The sequence below is a fragment of the Uloborus diversus genome, chromosome 2 (genome assembly GCF_026930045.1).
Source record: "Uloborus diversus isolate 005 chromosome 2, Udiv.v.3.1, whole genome shotgun sequence".
Lineage (NCBI taxonomy): Eukaryota > Metazoa > Arthropoda > Arachnida > Araneae > Uloboridae > Uloborus > Uloborus diversus.
In genome coordinates, this window is record NC_072732.1 from 126,887,813 (window position 1) to 126,913,347 (window position 25,535).

The 25,535-nt window shown below is 30.7% G+C and overlaps 1 protein-coding gene across 1 annotated transcript in view; it reads left to right on the top strand.

The window, feature by feature from the left end:
• Positions 1 to 25,535, top strand: part of LOC129217323 (contactin-5-like) — a 91,552-nt gene that overhangs the window by 42,045 nt on the left and 23,972 nt on the right. The window contains exons 2-5 of the mRNA XM_054851604.1: positions 14,148 to 14,198; positions 17,882 to 18,214; positions 22,986 to 23,096; positions 23,720 to 23,923. Coding sequence (XP_054707579.1) covers positions 14,148 to 14,198; positions 17,882 to 18,214; positions 22,986 to 23,096; positions 23,720 to 23,923 — 699 coding nt within the window. The remainder of the gene's footprint in view (positions 1 to 14,147; positions 14,199 to 17,881; positions 18,215 to 22,985; positions 23,097 to 23,719; positions 23,924 to 25,535) is intronic.

Here is a 25,535-nt window from a genome sequence, read left to right on the forward strand (position 1 = left end):
GTAAAGATATACCTAAATATAAATGTTATAATGCAAAAGATGAAAGAGGTAGGAATCAAAAACAGTATGTAACGTATGATTCACGTTTAGGAAATCACTCCCGAGGGCCCCCTGTTCCTATCGCTCCGCGACAAATCAGAAAATCACGTCTAGGACAAAGGTACTTGTTTTTAATCTATCAACAGAATGCACTTTCTTCGAGTCAGTAGTGAGATAAAAGCATTGACTTTGTGAAGTAATGATACTGGCTTAATTGGATTTTATGAGAAAATTCGGGAGCTGATTCATATTAATATTAGGGCTTAGTTGCAGATTGTTTTCTTCTTCGAGACTGAATCTAGACAAAGGGCTGCAACCTTATTTTCAATATTGAAATCGAGGCTATTAATGAAACTAAAAAAAACATGATTAGGTTCTCATAGGCGATGAAAATATCCTTATAAAGTTAATTTTAACAAAACATCGCAACCGGCAAGGAAAGTGGCACAACTCAAAAAAAAAAAAAAGCAGCTGTGCGGAAAAACAAGGTTATACTCAATAGTACTGTCTGACCACGGATTGTATGGAAAGACAAACATCCGTTTTACAGCCGGAAATGGACAAATCTATTATTTTTTAGCGATGCCATCTTTGCAGAAGCAGAGTCTCATTCAAATGAGTGGAATACCGGTATCAAATTTTTACTTTTCCCCCTCATTCACATAGATTCGTCTTATCTGGACGTTTGAAAATTCCATACAATCCGTGGTTGGACAAAAGATTGAAGCGATTAAGTCTCAAATATTGCAATCCGCGAAAAAATTATAAAGGGATTATTACTGGTTAGTGTTTTGCTTCTTCTAAAATATGAAAATTTGATGATGTATCGCTTTTATCGATTTTACGCCACAACGCACCTGTCATGTAAGCTAACTTTGGGCAAATTTTGTGGTAGATAGAGCATTAAATCGAGATTTTAAATCAATAACGGTACAGTCTTACCAAGTTTCGAGCCGTGTTACTTTAATTGCCAGGTAACGATATGTTATGAATTCGGTTATTTTCATGTTAATTTTACTTCTAGAGAAAGTAGTTTTAAAAGTTAAGAATTTCAAATAATAATTTAATAACAGAAAATGTTTTAGAAAATACAAATCATTATTTTGTTGTTTATTAGCATTTTAAAATCGGAAATTACGTTGGTTTTACAGTGTGAAAGATGTTGACACGTTTAGTAGTTCCGCAATTTGTATTTGTAACATTAAATCCAAATTTTTTTTTATGGAAATCATATGTCTAACCACATTCTAAAAATATATCTGCACTGTTAAAACGTTTCCTGAAATTTTACGGTATAAAGTACTGGCATTCATGTTTCCAGTAGTTTTACCGTTAAATCATATTATACTGTACTATTTTACGGTAGAAAAAAAAAGTAGAACGTTGTGGCTAGTTGCACTGAATAAAAAGATCGAATTGCACGCAGCTGGGACTGAACCTGCGCCGCGCCATCGGGATTCGAGATCGTTTTGCTATCCCTAAACTAGTGGAACTCAGAGAGGGGAATTGATTTAGAAATATACGCTTCGCACAAAAGGTCACGTGGTGTACAAATTAGCGTGGCAATCGATTATTTATTTCCGGTACAAATTTACGGTAAAATTGTTCTGTACTGCAAACACTCAATTTTACAATAATATTTACCTGAAAATTTTCCTGGATTTTTAATAGTGTGCGTTATTGTCATGTTCTGGACTGCTACTAGAACTTTCCTCTGTTAATTTTTTCTTTGTCTTGTTATTATCTTTCTCTTCCTGCTTTCCCATAACACGTTGTTCTAGAGATTCGTCTTGACGCTTTGATGTTGATTCATAGGATGAAACTTAGCTCTTAACACCTTAATGAATGGACTGATAATCTGAATGCACGACTTGAAGTGATTGAAAAAATCTTGCTACCATTCGCCCGCAGATGTACTTCAAATCCTGTTATCCTAGTTTCTTATATTTTTTCAAACCTACAGACTATCAGCATTTTTTTAATAGATATAAAATTTAACATAAATGCATAATCCGATACACGCAACATATTATTTTTTGCAGATTATGACACAAAATTGCAGATTACACTCTACACACGAACCACACGAAACGATTTTTCAGTGCAACCAAAGCCAAATGAAGCTGCTCCTTAATTGGAATAACGCTATCAGACTTATATACCGCTACATCATTATAACTAGAGAGCATTTAATTCTCAACTAGTGCCCGAATTCTAAATTTTTCCCATATCCTTTGTTTAATAAAGCATAAAGTATTAATATTATGCTTTTGTTAAAACAGAGCAAAGTCTTAAAAAAGTTTGTAATAAATATTGTATTTAATAAAATAAAAGAAATTACTTAGAAACATATTTAAGAAAAAATAACTAATATTCATAAAATTGAAAATTGCACTTGAACGTTTTATAAAAAAATCTTCACATAACATCAGTAATGCTTTTAAACTTGGTATAATATTACAAAAAAGGCCGTTACACTAAATATGTTGTTGATTTTGCGAATAATATTATCCGAATGAAGAATTGTTGAAAACTCTGTGTCCGTTTACATACCCCGTGTCATATTTAATTAATGATGGTTATATGTGATTTTATGTGCGACTTTTTCCCACTAAATTACCAACTGTGCTTATAAGCAATACTATTATTCATGAAATACACCGTCAGCGCAGTCAATTCCAGCCGAGAACTGCAGTTTCGTGCTTATTAGCACTCATCAGCCCGGCATATGAGTGACTGAGCTGGAAATGGAAAACCTCTTAAGGAAGTCAAGAGTGCCAAGCAAACTGGTAGCTAATACAGAATTAGCACTAACCGGCATAGGAGCGCCTCCTATACCCTGCTGATGAGTGTTAATAAGCACGAAACTGCAGTCCTCGGTTAGAATTGACTGAGCTGGCGGTGTATTTCATGTGTGTTCTGCCTTAGCCTAGGTTATAGGGCGGTAACTTATTGAATATACCTGCATTGCCTTCAATATTCGCCCTGTACCGAACCGTTGCTTCGGTCACTCGTCCGGTCAGTGCTTATTCTGTGTTAGCTACCAGCTTGTTTGGCACTCTTGGTTTCCTTAAGAGGTTTTCCACCTCCAAATCAGTCACTCCTATGACGGGCTGATAAGTGCTAATAAGCAGGAAACTGCAGTCCTGGGCTGGAATTGACTGAGCTGGCGGTGTATTTCATGTATTTCTGCCTTAGCCCTGGCTATAGGTCGGTAAGTTATTGAAAATACTCTTATTGTTTAGAAAATTAATTAATTTGCATTTTTCTTTTTGAAATCTACTTAAAACTATAGTAGTCGGATTGTTCCCACTTATTGTTCTTGTTGTATTCTTGTGCTAGCTAGAATGGCAATTTGTGTTGCGCTGCATTACTTTTTTAACTTTACCATAATTTGGTGTGAAGTCCAACTTTTGCAGTATGCACATAGCTTAAGGACTTCTTTATAGGGTAGGAAACAATTCACAGCACAGCAACACATTTACACAAAGAAACAACATGCACAGCAGATAGAAAGTACCCGTGCCAGGATTCGAAACTGGGACCCTCGCCATCGTAGTCAGACTTCTCTGAGCACTAGATAAAGCGGCAGGCTTCCCTTCTATTCCTGAAGAAAGTCTGTTAATGATTATATTTAAATGTACCTCCTCTTTTAAAATCTAATGTTAATAAGGTGTCATATATTGTTTGCATTCAAAAACTAAAGAAATGTGCGAATATATTTTTTCTAAACATTTTTCTGGAATAAGCATTTTAAAGCTCTTATAAAAGACGGAAAGCAATTATTATACAATATGCCATCATTTATATTTCTATATAAGAAAAACATTTAGGTACCCACGTATAAATTTTAGCTAGATTTGTTTTGCTGGAAAATGCTTGAGAAACTCTTTTATTGCATTCTACCTTATCTGTCTCACAAAAATATTATTTGCAATGGATTTTCAACTACTCAGTTTATATGTTATTTTCTTTAATTCGTCTTTCTCTTGCATAAGAGCCAAGTCAAAATTAGCCCGTTCGGAACTAAACAAAAAACAATTTTAACTTAATCTTATTCTTTATTTATTTATTTTTTTCAATTTTCCTAAAACTGATATAAAACGATGTGCATTAAATGGATTTGTATAATAAGAATTTTAAAAAGTCTGTTTTTCATCATTAAGTACATAATGTTGCGTTTTCAAGAATTTACTTTAAATTTATGCATCAAGCATGAAAAAAGTTTTCGTCGAGGAGATAAGACAGACTTTTTTATGAATAAGACTTCTTTATTTTTTTATAAATGATGCATGCTTTTACATCATTAATAATTTTTCCAACTCAATTCTCAAAGAGTTCACGAGAGCAAATGGAGTGACTTTTTTATTGAAAGAATTTACAAGTAAAAAGTAGCTTTCAGGATCATTAAATTGAGCATTATTGAACATTTCAGCTATAAAATCTCGATGTCTCTTTGAAGCCATTTTGTTTCGTTTATTGCAAATGAATTTAAGGTTTAAAAGTGTAAGTACGAAAAACAGAGAAATCTTAGGTAAAAATTCACATTATCTGAGTAATATGTTCTGTTTGTTTCGCTTTCTCTCTTCTCTCTTTCTCCTTCGATTAAAAAATATACTTTTGAGTATGTGACTGAAAATACAAGAAAAAAAACATAGTTGTAAAGAGCATGTTATTCCTCTTTCAAAATGCTTTTAATAAAGTACTTGTCTTCTCTGTTATGGAGTCGTTCCACACATCGCCGTTTTATTTATTGTTATCTTATTTACAGTTTTTCTAATAATATAAGTGGATTCCAAAAGTTAGTTTAGTGTTTTTAATTTTCCTCTCTCATGTGACATGGTAAATTTGGAAGTAGATTCAAAATTTTCTCTTTTTAACTTTATTAGGACTTTTAAATAACTAATATTTATTTACCGTTTATACAGCCACTTAAAAATAACTGTCAGTTTTTTTACTCTTAGTCTGTAAAACAGTTTTATTTTCAAGGAACTGAAAGTTCTTTCTTTATGTATATTTTTAACGTGCATATGATGTAGACATTTACAAAAAGTAATCTGAAAAAAAAAAAAAAACAAAGAGAAATATTTGTGCAGCATATGAATGGATCAGGCTGAGAAAACTCATGCATTGATTACACGTAATAAATACAATGAGTAATGACATAAAACACAGCGTTGAAAAAGTTTTTAAATTGTATAAAAATAAGAGAGTTTTTAAATTAATATATATAAAATTTTAAATCGAATATCAGACAAAAGTTATTACAATTACGCGAGATAACTAGCCGTGTTAGCTACATGTGACTTATTCTACGCTTTGTTTTTTCAATAATTGGTCTCGTCATTTAAAGATCTTAAAAAAATAACGATTTTTATCTGTTTCTAGGCCTCTCAAAAAAAGATAATTTACTTCTTTGAAGTGCACATGACGAAGGTTTGAACTTCTTTTACATAATATTGAAGTATTTGACATAATATTCTTGTTTGTTGTTAGCATTTAAAAAATGTGCTAAAACTGATACGGCGTTTCGTCTTAGTTGGTAATTCATTTCTACACGAACTGTTCTTAAGCAAAACATAGTGTATCTAAATGAAAAATAATCAACTGACGCAGAAACTGTAATCGACAACTACTGATGAAATCAGATTAGTTATTTTTGTACTTCAATTTTATTGTCAGTGACATTTGAAAAAATGAATTAGAGTTCTGAATAAAAAAATAGCTTTGTAAAATAATCTTCAGAGAAGATTTTTTCACATTGCTCAATGTAAAATAACTACATCGTTTTTAGCAAAAGTTTTCAATCTGTTTATGAAAGTTTCCTTTAATGTGTTATCCATCAAATAACCTTTATAAAGCAGACTAAAATATTAAATTAGTATAGTAAAAAGACTTTTGATTACTTTATTTGATTGATGTGTAAAAAGAGGGAAGGGGCACTTGGGTTCAAGAAAGTCTTATCCATCCCTTTCAAAACTGAAATTGAATGTTCCATTTCTTGATAAAATAGACATTAATACAAGTTTACACCGCAAAAAACGGTTGGTATCAGAGAAATATTTACAATTTTAGAGGGTATTGTTATTAATACATAAGGTTAGATAAAATAGATTGTATCAATATTAAAAAATCATATCACATACCTAACTAGTTGATACATTGTATTTATCATTTTGAACGCTATTTTTTAAAAATTACTGGTGTAAATAATTTTTAAATGCATGTCCCAGCATTATCATATATAAGAGGGGATGTTTAATTTCAATTGCTTTTTTACTTATTTTTAAAACCAATACTGCAATTATTATCATAAGTTATATATTTTTGATACATGTCAAAATTTATTTTGAAACTTGCAATGTTATAGCAGTATAAAATAATTTGAAAGAATTAATTTTAGTAAAATTTTTCCGTGCATCTCGATTCTCTTTTATATGCAATTAAGACGCATACATATGCGGAAATTTGAAAGAAACATGTAGGGGAATGGGGGCAGATGCGAACATGGTGTGTTTTTTAAAGATAATTTCAAGCAAAAAATCTTGAAAAATCTTAAATAATGACAGTACCAGTCTTTTCTCTTGGCGAAACTTATTGAACAAGAGCAGTTTTATGTTTCTGTGTTGATACTTTCTCTTTTTTAACAGGAGCTGTATTTATTTAATCACGATCTTCTTCATATAAAGGCATATTTTAAACTAACTGATAAGCTAAATTTAATTATTGTAAACCATTGGAACCTTTAAGTAAATTTATGAGAATATGTATTTTTAGATAAAATAAAGAATTATTTCCTAATGCGAGTAAGTTCTAAGGTAGTGATGGGACACTTGTGAACACAACATCTAGGGGCTCATGTAAACTGTCACTTATATCCTCTCTGTAATATTATTAGTAGTATTATATTTAGTGTAGAATGTTATAAATGATTAAAACATTTGTAAAAAATCATGATTATTATTTTTCTAAAATCAGTTCCTAATTTTAAATTTAATGATAATTATTTTTAAAAAATATGTATTTGTTTATTTTCATGTTTATTTGTTTTTGCTAAATAGTTGGTCAACAATTTAATGTTATATAATACTTACAGGGAATAGAAAGACACAAAATAGTTTTATTTAATTAAAAACGTAAATCTAAAATCATTTTAAATACATTATCTTGCTCTGTATGAAGCTTAAAAGAAATATATAATAAGAATAATTTTTACATTATATAAATAGTATTTTGTACTATGTAGTCTTGTAATTTTTTTTTGTTCCTATCCAGTGATCCAAGGCTTTAACATTTGAGTTTTTCTACCACAAACGCCGTTTTCAGTTTCCTGTGTCAGTGCCTTCTACGTGACTGTAATCGGTGGATAAAACACTTAATGAAAAAAGGGTCAAAATAAAAAGCAATTACATGTGTATCTTAAATTGTATTTCACCTTGTAAATTTATGGGATTGTTTTCAACCCATAAACTTACAGGAGTTCAAAATTTCAAGAGTGTTAAAGATAGGCTTGCAGCATTTTTTTTTTTTTTTTGCCTATCTGTTAATTAATGAGCCCGTAATTAATCCTATGAAAACTAGATCAATTCTAGTCTCGGCTATCAAAGTTATTTTCTAATTAAACCAGTAAGACTTGTTTATTTCAAAGAATAAAAATCTACTTATTTGTCAATGAAAGAATTTTTTAAGACAAATTTAAACATATAAAACAAAATGCGATATGTAGCGATAAAGAAGACAGTAAAAAAAAGTTCAAAGTAAAAAAAAAAACATTTAAGTAGATTCTAGGCGTTACTGGTGCAGCATTTTACATTTTCGAAAATATTCAACTTTAAATATGATTTTCGCAAAGATATCCAACATTCTCAAGTATAGGTTCATATCATGAATTGCGATGTATAACCAAATAAATAAAAAAAAATCTTTAAAGTTTAAGCTATCAATAGTGGAGATTTTTTCTCAAGTCGTGATGTGAAATGTAAAATTCGTGTATTCATTGTTGCTCGCATAGAGCAACTCTCAAAGGGAAACCAGTGAAATATTCTAGCTATAAATCAAGAAACCACATGGTATTGCGCGTTCCAAAAGGAAAAAGAGTAAAAATATGAACAAATAAAACATAATAGGAATTGATCGATAATCTTATTCTTGAAATTTATTTGGTATCTTGACAATTTCTGTGAAACATTCGTTTTTAAAGTAAGCTAAATTTTTGTTTCAATCCGAAAAGAATAGACGCATTGCTACTGAGTTAAATGATGTAAATATAGATAAACTCACCAGAGAAATGAAAAGAAAATATGACACAAATTTGGCAATTAACTAAGCATAAACGTAACTAAATTAGTGTACAATCATTGATTTTATTAAGAAAACATACCGCAGTTGTCATTGGGGCAAAACTATCTTATCCATGTTTTATATAGTATGTCTTGACAGAGAAGCTTTTAAAACTGTGAAGTGTAAAGTATTTATGGGCGGTCAAATAATCATGAAATACTTAAATACATTCTTACCAATTTTTATATTGTACTTTACTCTCTGCATCGCCCGAATTTGAACGGTTTACCTCGAATGTGTTGTTCTCTAATTTTCACCGTCATGAAATTTCCCCCCCCCTGTTTTTCATATTCAACCTTACCTTTTGATAAACTTAAGGGAGTGGGGGGGGGAGTTAAAGTGTCGGTAAAAAGTAGGGTAAACTTCGAAATTAGGTGTGTCAAGTGACGCATGTTCAACAATCGGGGTTAAATTTAAAAAAATAAATAAAAGCATAATGCAATGTTTCCCGTCAGTATAATGACGGCAGATATTAAAAATCCCCATTTAAATTATGACTTTATTTCCTGAAAATCCCCATTCAAATGAGAAAACTTCGTAAATAAAGATAACACGCCTGAAAACATTCCAGCACCCAAAAGAAAAAAAAATATTTTAGCTAAAATGGTATTCAGGCTAAGGGCAAAATTCCGAAAATGGCGTCAACAAAACCTGTAAGTCCTCATTAGAGTTAGGACAGCTGTCTTAAAAAATGTCCAGTCTATATTCTAAACTAGTTCCCAAAAGTATATTCGCTTGAGTGAGGACAACAGTCTTAAAAAATGTCCAGTCTATATTCCAAACTAGTTCCCAAAAGTATATTCGCTTGAGTGAGGACAACAGTCCTTAAAAATCTTATTGAGAGTAAGGGAAAGTTCCTAAAAACTCTCATCAGAGTTAGTACAATAATCCCTTAAATGTTTCGTAAGAAAGAAAGAAGTGTTTCGTGAAATTATCCATTGGAATAAAGGTGAAGCACCTCCCTGCCAAATTTGGCCTAGATCTGACGTACAATGTGAATTTATGTAGGGAACATACATAGACATATACACGGACATATATTGTTTTTTTTTTTTTTTTTTTGCTTTTTTTAATATGATTTTTTTTCAAAATGCTCTAATGCATTCAGAAAAGCATTTTATCGCATTTTTTCCTGCATAAAAGCTACTATACAAATGACAATTTGAAAAACAAAAGGTTAACTTTGTTGTCAAAAAAACGATAACCGCACAACATTGTCAACGTTAAACATTTGAAGACCAGTTACCTTTATTTATGGATCATTCTCAGTTAAACGGGCTATTTGGTGTCAATGGCTTTGTCATGATAAAGGACGTTACTTTCGCTTTATTGCTTGTAGGTTTTTATTTCCCCTGAAAGGGTTAATGTTATATTCACTGGGCCAAAGAAAGTGTTACAAAAACAAATTACAAAAATATATACCGCTCAGTTTGTTTATTTAAATTAAATTCGTAAAAAGAGTGCGCTGTTGAAGAATTGTTGTAGTTTAAGTTCAATGTAAAACATTTATAATTTGCAATAAAGTAAGTACCAAACTAAAATTCAAGTAACCATTAAGCGAAAAGGGGTAACATACTGAATTTAGCATACTGGAATTAATTCAAGTGGATTTGTTTTTATTATTTCATATATATATATATATATATATATATATATATATATATATATATATATATATATATATATATATATATATATATATATATATATATATATATCAATTATAAAGCAGAGTTAGCAGGAATAAGCCAAAACAAATGCATGGAATAGTCAATGTTATAATATCAAGACTAACAAAATGATTTTTTTTTTATTAAATGAACCAGAAGCAGCGTTGTAGATGTTTTAAAACCGGAAAGCTTTTCAATTTTATAGCTTCTTAACACACCTCTAGCGAACTAACGAAAATAAATGCTAGCTGATGATAAAACATATCTTTAAAAAACTACCCGTTTTAATGTAAACTTGAGATTCCCATAGTGATCAACATTGTCCTGCAGGGGTCCAAGCTAGTCTCTATGGGTCCACTGTCAACAAAAAAAGAAACTGGAGGTGCGTGAGATGCAAATGAGGCTCCATGAGCACAACACTAAAATATTTTTTTCACTAAAATATAGACTTTCTATAAGTGCTATAGAGAATCAAACTCATTGTTTACCCAATTACTTCAATAATAACGAATAAATATCTTTGTGCTTGAAAACGCAAAGAATCAATTAACCAACGTTTTGATGCACAAACATTGCAAATTGCTGCAGATACTATTGGAAGAAAAGTCATCCGAGGAATGACTTTTCATCGGATGGCTCACTCGTCTTTGCATTGATAAAAGTGTTCCTTGTAACACCGAAGCACGTGCCTGCAGTAGTTTGCAATTTGTGTGCATCAAAACATTGGTTAATTGATTGATTTAAAATTTCAATGTTACTTATCTATGTAACATGAGTACAATATTTTATATAACTGGAAAACGAACTCGCCAATGCAATACATTTATGAATTCAAAGTATTGTCTTTTTTTCTCTTTCAATTTTTGCTCTGCAAAAAACACTATCGAGCTGTGACTCTTTGTTAGCTAGCAAAAACTTTGAAGTTAGAAGCTAAAATAGTCATTATATAAACTCCCAATGCTGTCGAGAACTGTCAAGAAAATTTCTAATTTTTTTCGTAACACATGCACACGATTTACTTTTTCCAGATGATTTTAGAATAAATTGCCCCAAAAGTAATAATCTGATTCACCCTTCTTGAAGCCCTCTAATCTATTACACTTCTTTTCTACTTTTTCAACAAGCTGTGCGTTTTCATTCTACGAAAAACAGAAAAAAAGCAAGGCGTTCAGGCTATAAAAAAGGTTCGGAACCCCTGGTTTAATCTTCGATGTACTATTAAACATTTGCAATACTTTTTGTAATTTAATGAAAGACATTTGTATTTGTTTAACGATTTTTTTTAAATAAGCATACACAAATCAGAGTTAAACATTAAAATATTTTAGTGTTTGTCATGTTTCACTAAAGTTATTTTTTGCTAATTAAAAAAATTGCAAACGATATTTAAATTATGAGCAGAGCTCTTTGTGGAAAACAAAGTTCCTTTTACTTCAAAACGCTTATAACTCTTGGTCTAGGAACTTAAAATCTTCGATTTTTCACTTTTATTTCAGTGTTTCCGTTCTAAATCGGAAAAGAATCAAACAAAGAATAAATCTGAATTTATAAAAAGAAAAGAAAAAAACAAGCTACCACCCTCTAAGTTGTTTTTGTCACATTTCAATAACATCTGGCAGATGGGACACGTTATTTTCCTCAGCCTCTTGAAAAGTCAATTCCCCCAAATTTTCGGAAGTAATTTCAAAAACGTCTTCTCTAGTTTTAAAATATGATTCACTAATTACATTCATATTTCTGCGGGCTTATCTCCTAAACTTCTAATAAGAGACAAACCGGTTTTTATCTTCTATGCGATTGCCAAAGTTGTTTTCAAGACTCTATATTGTCGACAAACTTCGTTAAGGTCCATACCACCATTTCTGTAAGCTACTGTAGCACGTTACATGCTCTCACTTGTCCACTGGCCATATATTACTATTTTTTGCATTTTTCTGGAGCAGCAAAAGTATTTGAAACTGCGTCATTATGCTTTAAATTTTTAATCAATTTCATAAATAAAATTAAGTAGAAATTATAATAAAGTAAAAGACTATTCAGTAAGTTACCGCCCTACAGCCAGGGTTAAAGCAGAAATACATGAAATACACCGCCAGCCTCCTCGGCTGGAATTGACTTAGCTGGCGGTGTATTTCATGTACTTCTGCCTTAGCCCTGACTATAGGGCGGTAACTTACTGAATATACCTGTCTTGCCTTCAATATTCGAGTTTTACCGAACCATTGCTTCGGTCACTCGTCTGATTAGTGCTAATTCTGTATTAGCTACCAGTTTGTTTGGCACTCTAGGCTTCCTTAAGAGGTTTTTCACCTCCAGCTCAGTCACTTCTATGTCGAGCTGATGAGTGCTAATAAGCACGAAACTGCAGTCCTCGGCTGGAATTGACTGAGCTGGCGGTGTATTTCAAGTAAAAGAGTGTTCACGAATAACTGAGAAAGTTTTTTTCATTATTATCATATTTATTCAAAAACAAATGCAAGATTTTCAAAGGTAATTGAGCTTAAGTTACAATAATATTTTCGAGTTTCGATGAATGAACCACTTTATCGGGTGGTCCATTCGTTAAAATACCTAGAGGTTGAATAATAGCAACTGTGTCATTTTGAATATTATTATAGGTGTTACTGCGGCGACATCATAATGAAACATGAAATATGTAGAATTGTACTTGAAAAGGCACTCCTTTAATTCTATGTTCACGGCTTAACTCATCAGTGATATTCAAATTATGTTATAGCTAAATGAAAATCTTAATAATTAGTAAGATACTGGTAGAAATCTTATCTGACCGATTACCAATATGGTGAAGTAATTTTAGCTACTTGACCACTCTGCAGTAGACTGTTTTCAGACAAAGGAAGGTACTTAAACTGATTACGTCTGCACAAACTCTGGTACGGGAAATATCTTTGAGTTCTAGTCATGAAACAGGTTCATTGACGGTAACCTTCCCCTACAACGTAAATTACAAAAAGACAACCACAAACATTAAGAAATTCTAAATTGCAGTTCAACATGAGTTAGTAGTAAGAAGCCAACACTAAAGAACGACCGAGGCACTGTCAGCAGTGTCTTTTAAATCAGCATCATTTGAATTAAAAATTCATAAATATATATTAAACTATGTAATATTTATGTGAAAAGAAGTAGCAAAATATACACAAATAGTATATATTTCACGTAAAACATTTTTTTTAATACAAAAAAAGTAACCTTATAACTGGCATTTTACATTATAAAATCACAATACAAAATCCCCCCCCCCTCAAGTCAATAAATTTTATCAGCTAAAATTTTATTATTGATAGAATCATGTTTTTTTAATTAAATAATTTATTTATTTTATTTATTTATTTATTTTGTACTTATTCATTTACTCCTTGTTTATATATTTTTTAAATTCTTCTCATTCCTAAGATCTTCCGTAAGTTCATTCAACAGCCGTGGTGGGAAGAAAAGTAATTGCTTTTTAATAATCGTTTTATTTGCTTTTAATATTTTTTACCTGAAATTCTAGTATTATATTCTTTTTCATTAATTTCAAACCAGTTATTTTGGTTATGTAAAAAACACAATATTCTCTGCCATATAGTAGTTATCTGATATCTTTAATGTTCTCTGGTTATTGTAAAATAGTATCTTTTTTTTTTAATTCATGTTTAGATCCATGAATTATTTAAAAAAATTTTGCATAAGTTCGATTTAAATTGGTACGACTTGATTCATAATCACCTCTCCATGGAAAAATACCATATGTAATTATTGAGTTCATCTCGGCATAAAATAAACATCTGAGAAACTTTTTGCCAACTATATTTCTCAATAAATAAAGCCAATGTATTCTACCTCTTGGTTTTTTTCACAAGTTTGTCAATATGGTATTTCCATTTTAAATTTTCACAAAAAGTTATACCCAAATAATTTCCATTTTCAACACTTTTTAATGTTGGTTAGTTACAGTTATTTGTGCAATCACATGTCTGTTCTCTTGTTTTTTCATTAAAAAATTACTTCTTATTTCTTCTCAGCGCTATTTTTAGCAATTTTATAAAATGTATTACGTATTGATTGAAATAAAACGAATGTCTTTTTTCTCAGGTATACCTGGAATAAAAATCAGACCTGTAAGTGACTTGGAAGAGACTATAGGTATGTATTTATGCTATTTAATTAAAATCGCCTATTGATTTATAGCTCATACGAAAAAATATCGAATATATTTGTTATAGTAACTATATGAAAGATCTGTCAATAAAAACAAAGATTATAGGTTTTCGTTTTTTTTTAATATGTACAATGTTATAAATGGTATTTCTCTCACACGCTTCATAGCGTAAACTTTGTATCTATAATTTCAATCATGTCCGTTTTAAATCTTTGGAAAACTCCAGCAAAACCTGAAAAAATATTTTTTTGCAGTTTTCATGTGTTTAAAATATTCAAATTAAGCTTTTTCAAGAGACACCAAATTCATGTATCGTAGTAGATTAAAGGTAACTGCATTTAAATATTAATGGGGGAATGTATTTAAATGTATGTACAATGTTTCTTTTCAACGCGCTTTTTCTCACATTAACAATTTTAAAACCTCGTGATTCTTTCTCTAAAACTTTACATATAACTTTAAAATGTTAAATACATTATATATATATATATATATATATATATATATATATATATATATATATATATATATATATATATATATATATATATATATATATATATATATATATATATATATATATATATATATATATATATATATATATATATATATATATATATATATATATATATATACTCATAATTATACTAAAGATAAATTTTTTCTTAAGGACTTACCCTTTTTTTTTTCCTGAGCAGCTGTTTTTATAGGCAAAAATGATATTTTTTGGATTAATATGTAGCTATTGATGAACATTAAGTAAATTATGAAATAAGTAGAATTGTCTAATAATTTTACTTCAATAGACTCAATAATTTCTATTTGAAACAGTGAAAATTGTAAATTTTTATCATTGAAAATGTCTGAGAAAAATGAACAAACAGTTTAGCAGTTTCACATTACACTTAATTATTAGTTACTGACTCCCTTTAAACATAAAACCTTTGGAATAACACACAAAGTTTCCCGTAAAATGTTTAGCAAACCTGCTCTTCTACACGGTAAAACTGCCCATTTATTCGAAAATCTAAAGAAATGTCGCAAATCTTCAGGTTTCTCTAAGCAAAAATCTCAGCAAAATCTTTAGCCTATCTGGAAAATCTCCAGCTTTTTTCAAGTAATATTGTAACGATACAGCATTTTGTAAAGTAACGTTACATAAAAAGTAGCTGTTGTGTAATTAGCCAACTTGAACAAATTCCAGTTCCAATGTGATTTACTTGTTAACGTATTTTTATTTAATTGTAAATATGCCATTAGATATTCTAGGATGACTTAGTCATTACGTCACACAAGAAAATTCTGTGTTTTCATACACTCTGAGGTAAAAATAATAGCTCTTCTCTAAATAAAGAATTTTAAGTTGCTCAAATTAATAAAAACATTGAAATATCATCTTGCAACAAAATGAAAAAGAAAAAAGCAATAAATTTTACCTAAAAAAGAGTTGAATGATCTTAGTTGAATCTCACGAAGCACACACTTAATTTCATTTTTCTCCTGAACTAGAGGACCCGACAGCCTTTGTTCTGTTCAAACTTAGTAAATTGAAAAGTTGAAAAATTCAATAAACTATCAAGTGTTTGAACCATTTTGTTGAAAAAATAAGTAAAAATAAAATGTTTTTAGCTGTTTGGTGTCAGAATGCGTATATTTATTACAATTTGAGTTATCTAATGTCCACTGAGCAGTTGATTTATGAACTATTTTTTCTCACGTACTTGAAAAATCTTCATAGACTGTATGGTTTGCTCCTTCAGCCATACTCAAAGGATACAAATCATCCTCAGATATTACGTATAAAAAAAATAGCTGCCCTTCTAGAACAAACGGGAAATCCCGCTGCAAAGTCCGTCATATAAAAAGAATAAAACAATTGAAAGGATATCGTGAAAATAATGAAGGTAAAAATAGTTCCCTGAAAAAGCGAGCCCTCCCCCCCCCCCCTTCTGATGTAAAATAAACGCATTCTTCAACTAAAGTGACTTAACACTCTTTAAAAATCAAAAACAATTACTTTCATTTTAAAATATTTCGCCAAATAGACAAATAATACAATGAATTACATTAACAGTAAGTAAACAAATAATCACGCAACACTATTGTTTATGACCAAAGTAGCCAAGCCACAACATTCCTTTAATCCAGCCAATCAGTGAGTGAAGCAAACTCCAACCGATTAGTGGTCCGATCTTTTGAACGAAAATTTCATGTAGTATTTACTGTCTAATTTGCTCTTTCCATCAACGATAAAAATCTTCCACTGCACTGATCTTGAGTTGCCGTAACAGGTTAAGTCACAAAAATGACAGACATTGTGAATTCTCGATTAGTGAAGTGAAGTGTGTGCAGAACTTCCATGTTCTAATTTATCTGGACGAAAGTAAAATGTGTTTCGTCTTTAAATTCCACCAACCTTTTCTTTAAGGATTATCAAAGTAATGAGCACATTATTAAAGTATTCTTGACGTTGGTTCCAAAACTCAGATGGATTTGAACCGAGAAACAAATGTTGTTAGGTGTGGTACTTTATGATCGTTTGGTTAGGGAAATCTAAACTACTGATCCGGTCACATGATTTAACTACGACGAAAAATACGCGTTTTGCGTGAACTTAGTGAAAAAACCCGATTTCTTCCAGTACTTTACTTTAAACTATATCACCGGACCTAAAGTCGTTGCTTTAAGAAATGAAGGCTTAACTCTCTCTCTCTCTCCGTTTTATCTGTTCTCTATTGACGTATCACAGTAGGAAATTTCATTACAAAAAGCAGAGCTGGCTTTCTTACTCTTCTTTGGCAACGATTCAAATATTTATTTCAGTTCTCCCTCAACAATAGGTTAAAATAAATATTAATCATTTAGGAAATATAACCATCCAATGTTTAAATTAATTAATTAATTCACAAAACCGTTTCCGATTCGATCTACCCCGACTTTATAAATTATGCTTGGATCAACGTAATTACACACAAAAAATTTGATCAAAATCGTTCCAGCCATTTAAAAGCCTTGACTACAAACGTCCGCACAGAAGAAATATATATATATATATATATATATATATATATATATATATATATATATATATATATATATATATATATTATGATGAGAGAGTATCAAGCATTTGTGTAAGTTATTAATAGAAAGTTTTTTTAGTTTTTCTAGAAGATTCCTGATTTTATTTTAGAAATATGTCTTTCTTTTATCGGGAAGGTTGCTGATTTTCAGTGGGACACTTTCCCGTTTTTACCACATGTACTCTTGATAGAAATTAAACAAATTAGCAGGCTATTATTTTCCAGGAAATTTCCTAAAATTTCAACAGTGAATGTATGTGTGTGCGTTGTATGTATTATATGCCGAAACACACTTTGCGCCATATACAATGCTATTATTAATTAGGCACACTAGCAGCCTATCATTTTACAGGAACATTCCTGATGGTTTTTTCCTGCAAATGTATCAGTGCGTCGTTTGATTATCATACGCGTGTCTGTTTTAAAAAACTTCCGATTCATTTTCGTGCCAAGTTTTAAAAACCATATTTACTTCTCTCAGAAAATACGTTTCAATATCAGTGACATTTCCTTTTTAAGAGAAAAAATACAATATTATTGATTAGAAGTAAAAAAAAAACATTTTTTTCCCTTTTTTCTAGAGTATCCTGAAATTTACGCCGTAGTTGGATCCACAGTATTCCTTCCTTGCAACATGAGCCAGCCTTCTCAGGACGACGTGATCTCTTTAGTCTTGTGGTACAGAATTGATCTTCCAAACCCCATATATACGCTGGATACACGGGGAGCCGATGGAGCTAAGCATTTTGCAGGAAAGTCTCTAGGGACTCGTGCGTTTTTTAATATTAGCCGCAGAAGCAGCGCTCATCTTCGCCTTGAACCTGTTGATGAACTGGATGAAGGAGAATACAGATGTAGAATAGATTTCAAAAGAGGAAGAACTTTAAATCGTCTAGTCAAGCTCAATGTCATTGGTGAGTTTTTTTTTTTTTTTTGAGCAATCAAGATTGCTGTTTGTTCTCATTTGACTGTTTTGATGTCCTTTGATTTTATTTTCCCACCGCCACCCTCTGCAGCATCACCGTCGACCGGGTCCTCTCGATGCTGCTCCTATAGCGAAAGCCGTCTCCAAGTTCCATCCATGTCCTACACACACGCGCATACATACACAACTACACACATACACACCCCACACACACATTCATACACACAACTACCCACACACGTATGTCGGCACACAGACACGAACACACATGCCTACACACACATACACATACCCCCTAAACACAAACACACATACCCCGACACACTAACACACACGCCTACATACACACACTCGTGATTGCAAAAAACATAATTTGAATTCAAGACGTGAAAATTTAAAGTTTTTTTTTCTTTTTCTAATGTAGCTGCGTCTGGTGACTTAGGCTGTGCAGATCGAGTGCAATCCACCAAATGGCATCTAGTCTTTCTTTTGCCGCCGTTAAGGCGCGGATGTCCGATGGCACAGATAATCTGTATACGCAATTTCTTCTAGATAGAGGGACATGGGCTCACTTCGATGCAAAACTGAACTAGAATTCAAACACCAGGAGGGGGGTGGCACGTAAAAAAAATAAAAGAAAAATAGGGATCTTATATATGCAGCAAAATTATGCAACATAATCAATTGACCGATTAGCCCCTGCAGTTAGGGACCTCGGCGCAGAAGGTCAACGCCTTACCACTTCGTCACTCAGTAGACATAGGTAAGGTAATTACATTAAACTAAACTAAAAAACTAAATTTGTTTCTAATAAATTTATGTTTTCACAATCAATAACTACATCCAGGGATTACTTCGTAATATTTAACCTTATCATTTTGCATAAATTTGAATTTACTCTTCATATTTTTTTATTAAATCTTATATCAAATATTTTTTCAAGTTCATGGATTCACTTAACCATTGGAGTAGCTATTTGGTAAGAATACCCATGTGGTTGGTCAGACCATTGAAAAAGGTTATAGAAATCGTTTACACGACGCTGTGGTAGAAGTAGTATCAATGAGCAACCAGCTTGTTTGCTCAAAAAACATGTAAATCACTTCAGAACAAAGAAAAAATTACAATTACGTTACATGAGCCCAGCAATTTTACTAAATAAATTGGGAAAATTGCAATAAAATCCCCATTATGTAATGATGATACCTATTTAAATATATCCTTATAATAATAACATTCTTCGAGTAGTCTATAATATAATAATTAGCATTAGAACTTGGTTAAAAGTTTCTAAATAACGTCGACAGTAACACCCCCCCCCATCGTCTATTCAAATGAAACAAAGAATATAAGTGTATAATGTATCTATGTTTATATGTTCCCTGTACAAATATACAGTTTAAGTCTCATCTTGACAAGGAAGAAGTTGGGCAAATGGGAAGGAACATAGGGGGTGATGTTCAAAGACCAAAAAAGAACCAAGTCATTCGAATTTAATTTTAGGACCCAATGGCTCTTTATTCCAGAAATAATTACCCCTTTTTTCAGTCTCATTCGCTAAAAAAATCAAGGCTCCAAAATCACCAGAAGACAAGTTAAAAGCATTTTTAAGCTTTCAAAAAATCAATATAAAATCCAAAATTTATCTTCTACCATGAGATCAGTTTTAATTAGAGTGAATAAAATTATTGAGATGAAAGAACCCTGTTGCCATTTTTTTCTCGACTGAACAAATAAATTCTTGCTTTTGTTTTGAGGTAAAAATTTCTCCTTTCGATTATGTTTTGATTTTTTCTTTTTGTACTGCAAGAAGAAGATAATCAAGGATTTTAGTCATATCAATGGAGGATTCCATTTTATTTATTCAGGCCTCTTAGAGTTGCCGTTAATGTTGCTTAAAAATCTTTTTTCTAAAAGGAAATTTTAATGTATTTTGTTTTGTTTTTTCCATTATTAAAGTATAATTGTTGAACACGCGTCACTTGATACAACTTTTATTTTCGAAGTAAATTGTGCAAAGCCAGACGACGCAGCTAGTAGCAAATAAAATAGTTTTCAAATTGGGTCATAAATACTGAGATTTTTATCAGAATCAGGATATTAATCTGTTACAGTTAACAATAAATAATAACAATCACCTTTAAAAGTCCCCATTAGAATAATTGAAAACAATTTTTAAAATTTAATGGATACAACCTAAATACCGCCACTTAAATATGGTGAACAGTAAATGAAAATGTTCAGTATAATATTGTCAAAAGTCATAAAACGGAAACAGTCAATCTACTAAAAGCAAGCAAACACAGAACACGGACTTTTGAAAATCTAAAAAAAAGACGATTTTTAATCATAAATAGTTAATTTTTCGTGAATTTCATATGTCCTTCTATGTAGTTGTCACCTGCATAGCCTTAGGAAAACTTTCAACAAATGAAAGACAAAAATGGGACCATTGTTTTTGTCTGCTAAGCTGTATTTTCTCTAATTAGCGTCAACATTGATGAGACCAAATGAAATTGCTTTCCCATAGTTTTTCGCTTACGTCGGTACCGTTTCATTCATTTCTGGTCTCAATGGTGCGAAGGAAAATAGTTACACGTATTTGTTTAATGTTGCTTTAGGAGATTTTTAACATTTGCGCGCGTGGGTTTTTCTTTTGCATATCTATGTACTCAAATTTACTACAGCTCATCTATCGCTTTGTATAACTGTTCTGCATATGCATGTTTTGTATTGGATTGTATAATAAATGCTGCAAAATATTTTTAACTCTGTATTGTTAAGAATTGTAGAACATGAATTGTACAAGAGTGTGTATAGTATGATACAAGAAATCCAATCGCGTAAACTGTTGAACATATGTGCCAGGAAGTTATCAAAGAAAATAAAGTTATGAATGAAAAACTACTGAATATTTTCAAAAAAAAAAAAAAAAAGGAAAGGGGGCATTTAAGGGCAAGAGATAACCGAGTGATCGTAAAGTCTTTCTCAGATTATAAGAGTTTATTTTGAAAAAAAGTATTGCATGATTAAGTATACACTTGATCAATGCATATTTTAAAGGCTTATCAAAAACTACTCTGCAGAGGGAGCGTAAAGCGCAGTATCTGCATAAATGAGTTTTTAAGTTAATTAAAAAAACACACATTCTGGATGCTAACAGCAGGGAAATGTTAGAATCAGTATTACAAGCTGATATAAGTTATGTTTTAGAATCTTTATAAATGTATGATCTTAGTATCAAAATCAAAATATTTTCCATCGAAACTAAAATTTAATTACATATTTCTCATATTCAAATTAATCACATATTTTAAATTAAAATATTTCCTACTAAAACTATAATTGTTTCCTTTTAGCGTAATATGGCACATTTTTAAGGTTTGCTTTATTTCTAATGTGAACTGCGTATGCGTTCTTAATTGCTGCAGAAAAAAATTATAAAGAAATGTTTCGGACAATAAAATGCGCATTTTTATCAATAACTTCGACAATGTTTCATAAATATTTTGTTTAATATTCAATTTAATTGAATCAAACATCTACTAAAGTTTTAAATTTTATCAAAAAAGTAAACATAGCTTGTTAAGTCTCTTGAGAGAAAGAAAAAGAACTTCATAAATTCATTTCCGAGAAAATTGTCCTAGATTTGGAAAAATAAAGACATTGTTGTCGCATTTTATGAGTTTTCAATCGAAATAAAACTTAAAATGATTTTCAGTGCATGGGGGGGGGGGGAGGTCAATTTCATTAGAAAACAAAATTCAATTTGAATAAAAGTTTCAAAACTAAATTAATTTTGTTATTTGGGAAGACATTTTTCGGTGACTTTATTTTAACTTTGCAATTTTCTAATGTTCTGATTTTACTACGTTCAGTTTATTCTTCCTTTAAAACGCGAATCACAGTCCCAATGATTGGGCTATGTTAGATTTAAATATTAACATATTTAATAAAAATATAAAAATTGATTTTCGTCATTCTTTGCGTCTTGATTCACTCATTCATCTCGCAAATGTAACTAAGCTTTCAAAATCAGCTTAAGCACTTTTTTAAACATGTAAGTTAATGCGTTCATGTCAGTAAGTTAAAAGCAATGACTATCTTTTAAATACAAAAGAACCCCTACAATTTAACTCTTTGGCTATATTTTATCAGTACCCGAATGTGGAACAGATTTTTCTCTTTCATTTTCGTTTTAACCTGTAGTTCGTGGAAAAACAGTTTTGTAGGAATGTTTTATGTATTTTTAACACCGAATCCGACTGTACAGAGGGTGGATCTTGAGACAACGTCATCAATTTACCAATGCATGTTTATAGTCTGGCTCAACTAATGTGCTTACCCGACCTCTCTGTATCACACATGCAGTTGTTTGAAACAAATTGCTCAATACTTTTCAAATTTTTCCTAGCACAAGTTGTTGTTTTTTTTTTTTTTTTTTTTTTTGCAACGAAAGTATTATTTTAATTTCGGCAAATGGCTTGAAAGTTTTTAAGGTACTATAAGCATTCATAACAACGCCGTAAAGTCGTTTCTTGTCAATACTGTGCTCCTTTCAAAATAAATATTATTTTAACTTTTGTCTGCGGCTTTAACACTTTTTAAGGATCATAAAAATTCCCACTAAATGTAATAAATAGCTATATAATTATTAAAAATGTATGTTAGTTAGAAATTATGTTCAATTTTGTGCCTTAATTTATAATTGCACGTAAAAGGATGGATTTTAATGCAACGTATGTGATTTTTCCCATCAGTGCCTGTAAAAAAAGTGCTTATTAGAGGACGAGGAAACATTACATATTCCGGTGTTATTGGGCCATTTACAGAAGGAGAAAAATTAGTTCTCATATGTGAAGCCTTTGGTGGTAAGGACTACATATTAAGTTATTTTCTTTTAAGCATTTGGAAAAGAATTACTTTCAACTGTTTTAATGATAATTGACAAAGAAACTTTAACGCTCATGTGTGGTTTTTTTCTTTTTTTTTAATTGTCTTCAGTTTTGCTGCTTTCACGGTTTATTTTATTGAACTGTTGCTAAAAAACTTCTTTATTATTAATCCGGAGAACGACATTTATCATTTTTCTATAGATAGCCTAGTAGTAAAATTTTAAAAAGTTCAGCAAACTTATTAAAAAAAAAAAAACACTTAAACGGAGTTCTGTCGATTATCTTCGCAGCCAACTGAGTGGGTTCGTTCAATACATATGAGATGGACAGGGGAAAAAATATTAAAACCCGACCAGTCAATGTTATTACTTTTTATTTTGATATAATGAATGATTGAATTATTTCTGTAAAACTTATTAAATATACGGTGGCTAATACTTTCTTTCTTAAATGTCTTTCTTGGTTAAATAACTTATCAAACATTTAAAATAATGCCATAACTTCAGTGCATACCTTTCAATCAATCGGTTTACTATAGAAAATATTTACATGCAAACGCTGGTTGGAATGCTTATGAACTTCTTTAATTTGTATCCAAGGTCGTCCCCGTCCGTATATCATTTGGCGCCGAGGTCACAACATCATTCAGGGAACCATCACTGTCGATGATCAAGGAGGCATTAGAAATGAATTAGTATTTGAGAGACTCAGGAGGGAACATTTAATGAACGTTCTTATATGTCAATCTTCAAACAACAATGTTACAACTCCACTGTACTCCATGGTGACAATTGACCTAAACTGTAAGTACGTGTTACACTTTTATTACACTATTTTTAAATTTGAATTTGTATAGACAATAATATTTTCGAACTAAATTTAGTAATGATTTTAGGTAATTAGTTGGAGATGAGGCCAAAAAAGAAAAAAAACCTAACGTGAACGATATTTTTAGTACATTTCCAAACGACATTGTTATTTCTTCTAATGGAAAAAGGTTTTGATATTCCATAAATGATGTGTATATCATAGCGACATCCATGATCTTTAACATACACAGTTTTGTGCATTGATATTAAAACATCATTGTTCGAAATTAGTGTAAAATTGAAACTATTACATCATACTCGCTATCAATTACCGACATCCGTTATTTGCCAGTAGGTCTATCTAGATTTCAACAATGTCTTCATATATTGTGCTAAGCTTTCTTACATTAAGAAGTTTTTAACCTTTACACAGACTGAACTTCGAAAGTAAAAATACGTAATACATAAAGCAAAAAAATAAATAAATAAATAAATAAACAAACATATGTAATAAAAGGGATCCAATGTAAATGAAAAAGTGAGTTAATACCTTAGTATTAAGGATTTTCTAAGATACCATAGAGTCTACATAAGATATTCCCAACAATTAAGAAATTGGTGTTTCGAAGTAAAAGTGTATCACTCATTTTTTTTTTAATGTATTGTATGTCAGTCTAATTTACCCAATCATCAGAATGACGAAACTAGCCATTTTTAACTTGCGCAATAGACAGCGAAAATAGTACCTTTTAGTTTAATTGCAAAATATTTCTATTTTCAAGTTTTGAAAAAGTAAAAGCTAATATAATTCTTTTAAAATGTAAAATTCAGAACTATGATGTTTTCATAAGTTATTAAAATATTGCAGTTCTATAAATAAGAACGAATTGGATTAAATAATAAACTTATAAAATGCAATGCAACATTCAAGTCTATACCTTTAGTTAAATAAAACCATGGCCATACTCAACTACGTTAAAACTAAGCTACTTTTAAAGAGATATGTAACAAAAGATAAGGTAAAAAATAACTCTTTAACAACAAAAATATTTCCATTGGATTTGAAAATGGGGAAAATTGCACTCATTAATCCGTTTTAATCTTTTATGAAGTCGAACTGCTATGTATCCTTAATATTTATTCCATTTTTTCAAATGATTCAAACGAAAAAACAACTTTGTTGCAATAAAAATATTTTAATTGTTGCTATGAATTCATACGCAATAGCATTTCGCATGTTAAGCCGTCATAAACTGTTTTGAGTTACTGCGTAGTAGTTAATGTAAAGTATCAGCTTAGAGGCTGGATTTTCGTGTTACATAAATGAAACTATTTCCCTCAGCAATATTCGTGAGGTAATTTAAGTAAGTCAGTTTAATTTAGCAGTGTTCTAAGTAAGATTTAGATAATTATGTTCATAAACTGGCTTTTCCAGACGAAAAATGATTTTAATCTAAAATTTATGTGTGGGCTTGTTTTATCTATTAAACTTTCGCTATAGAACTGTTGCTTGTACATAAAATTCCCTCTGAACTTCTGTTTAGTGTTAAGCCACATTAATTTCGAAATAAACAACGCTTTCGACATTCTTGTTCGAAGAGTATAT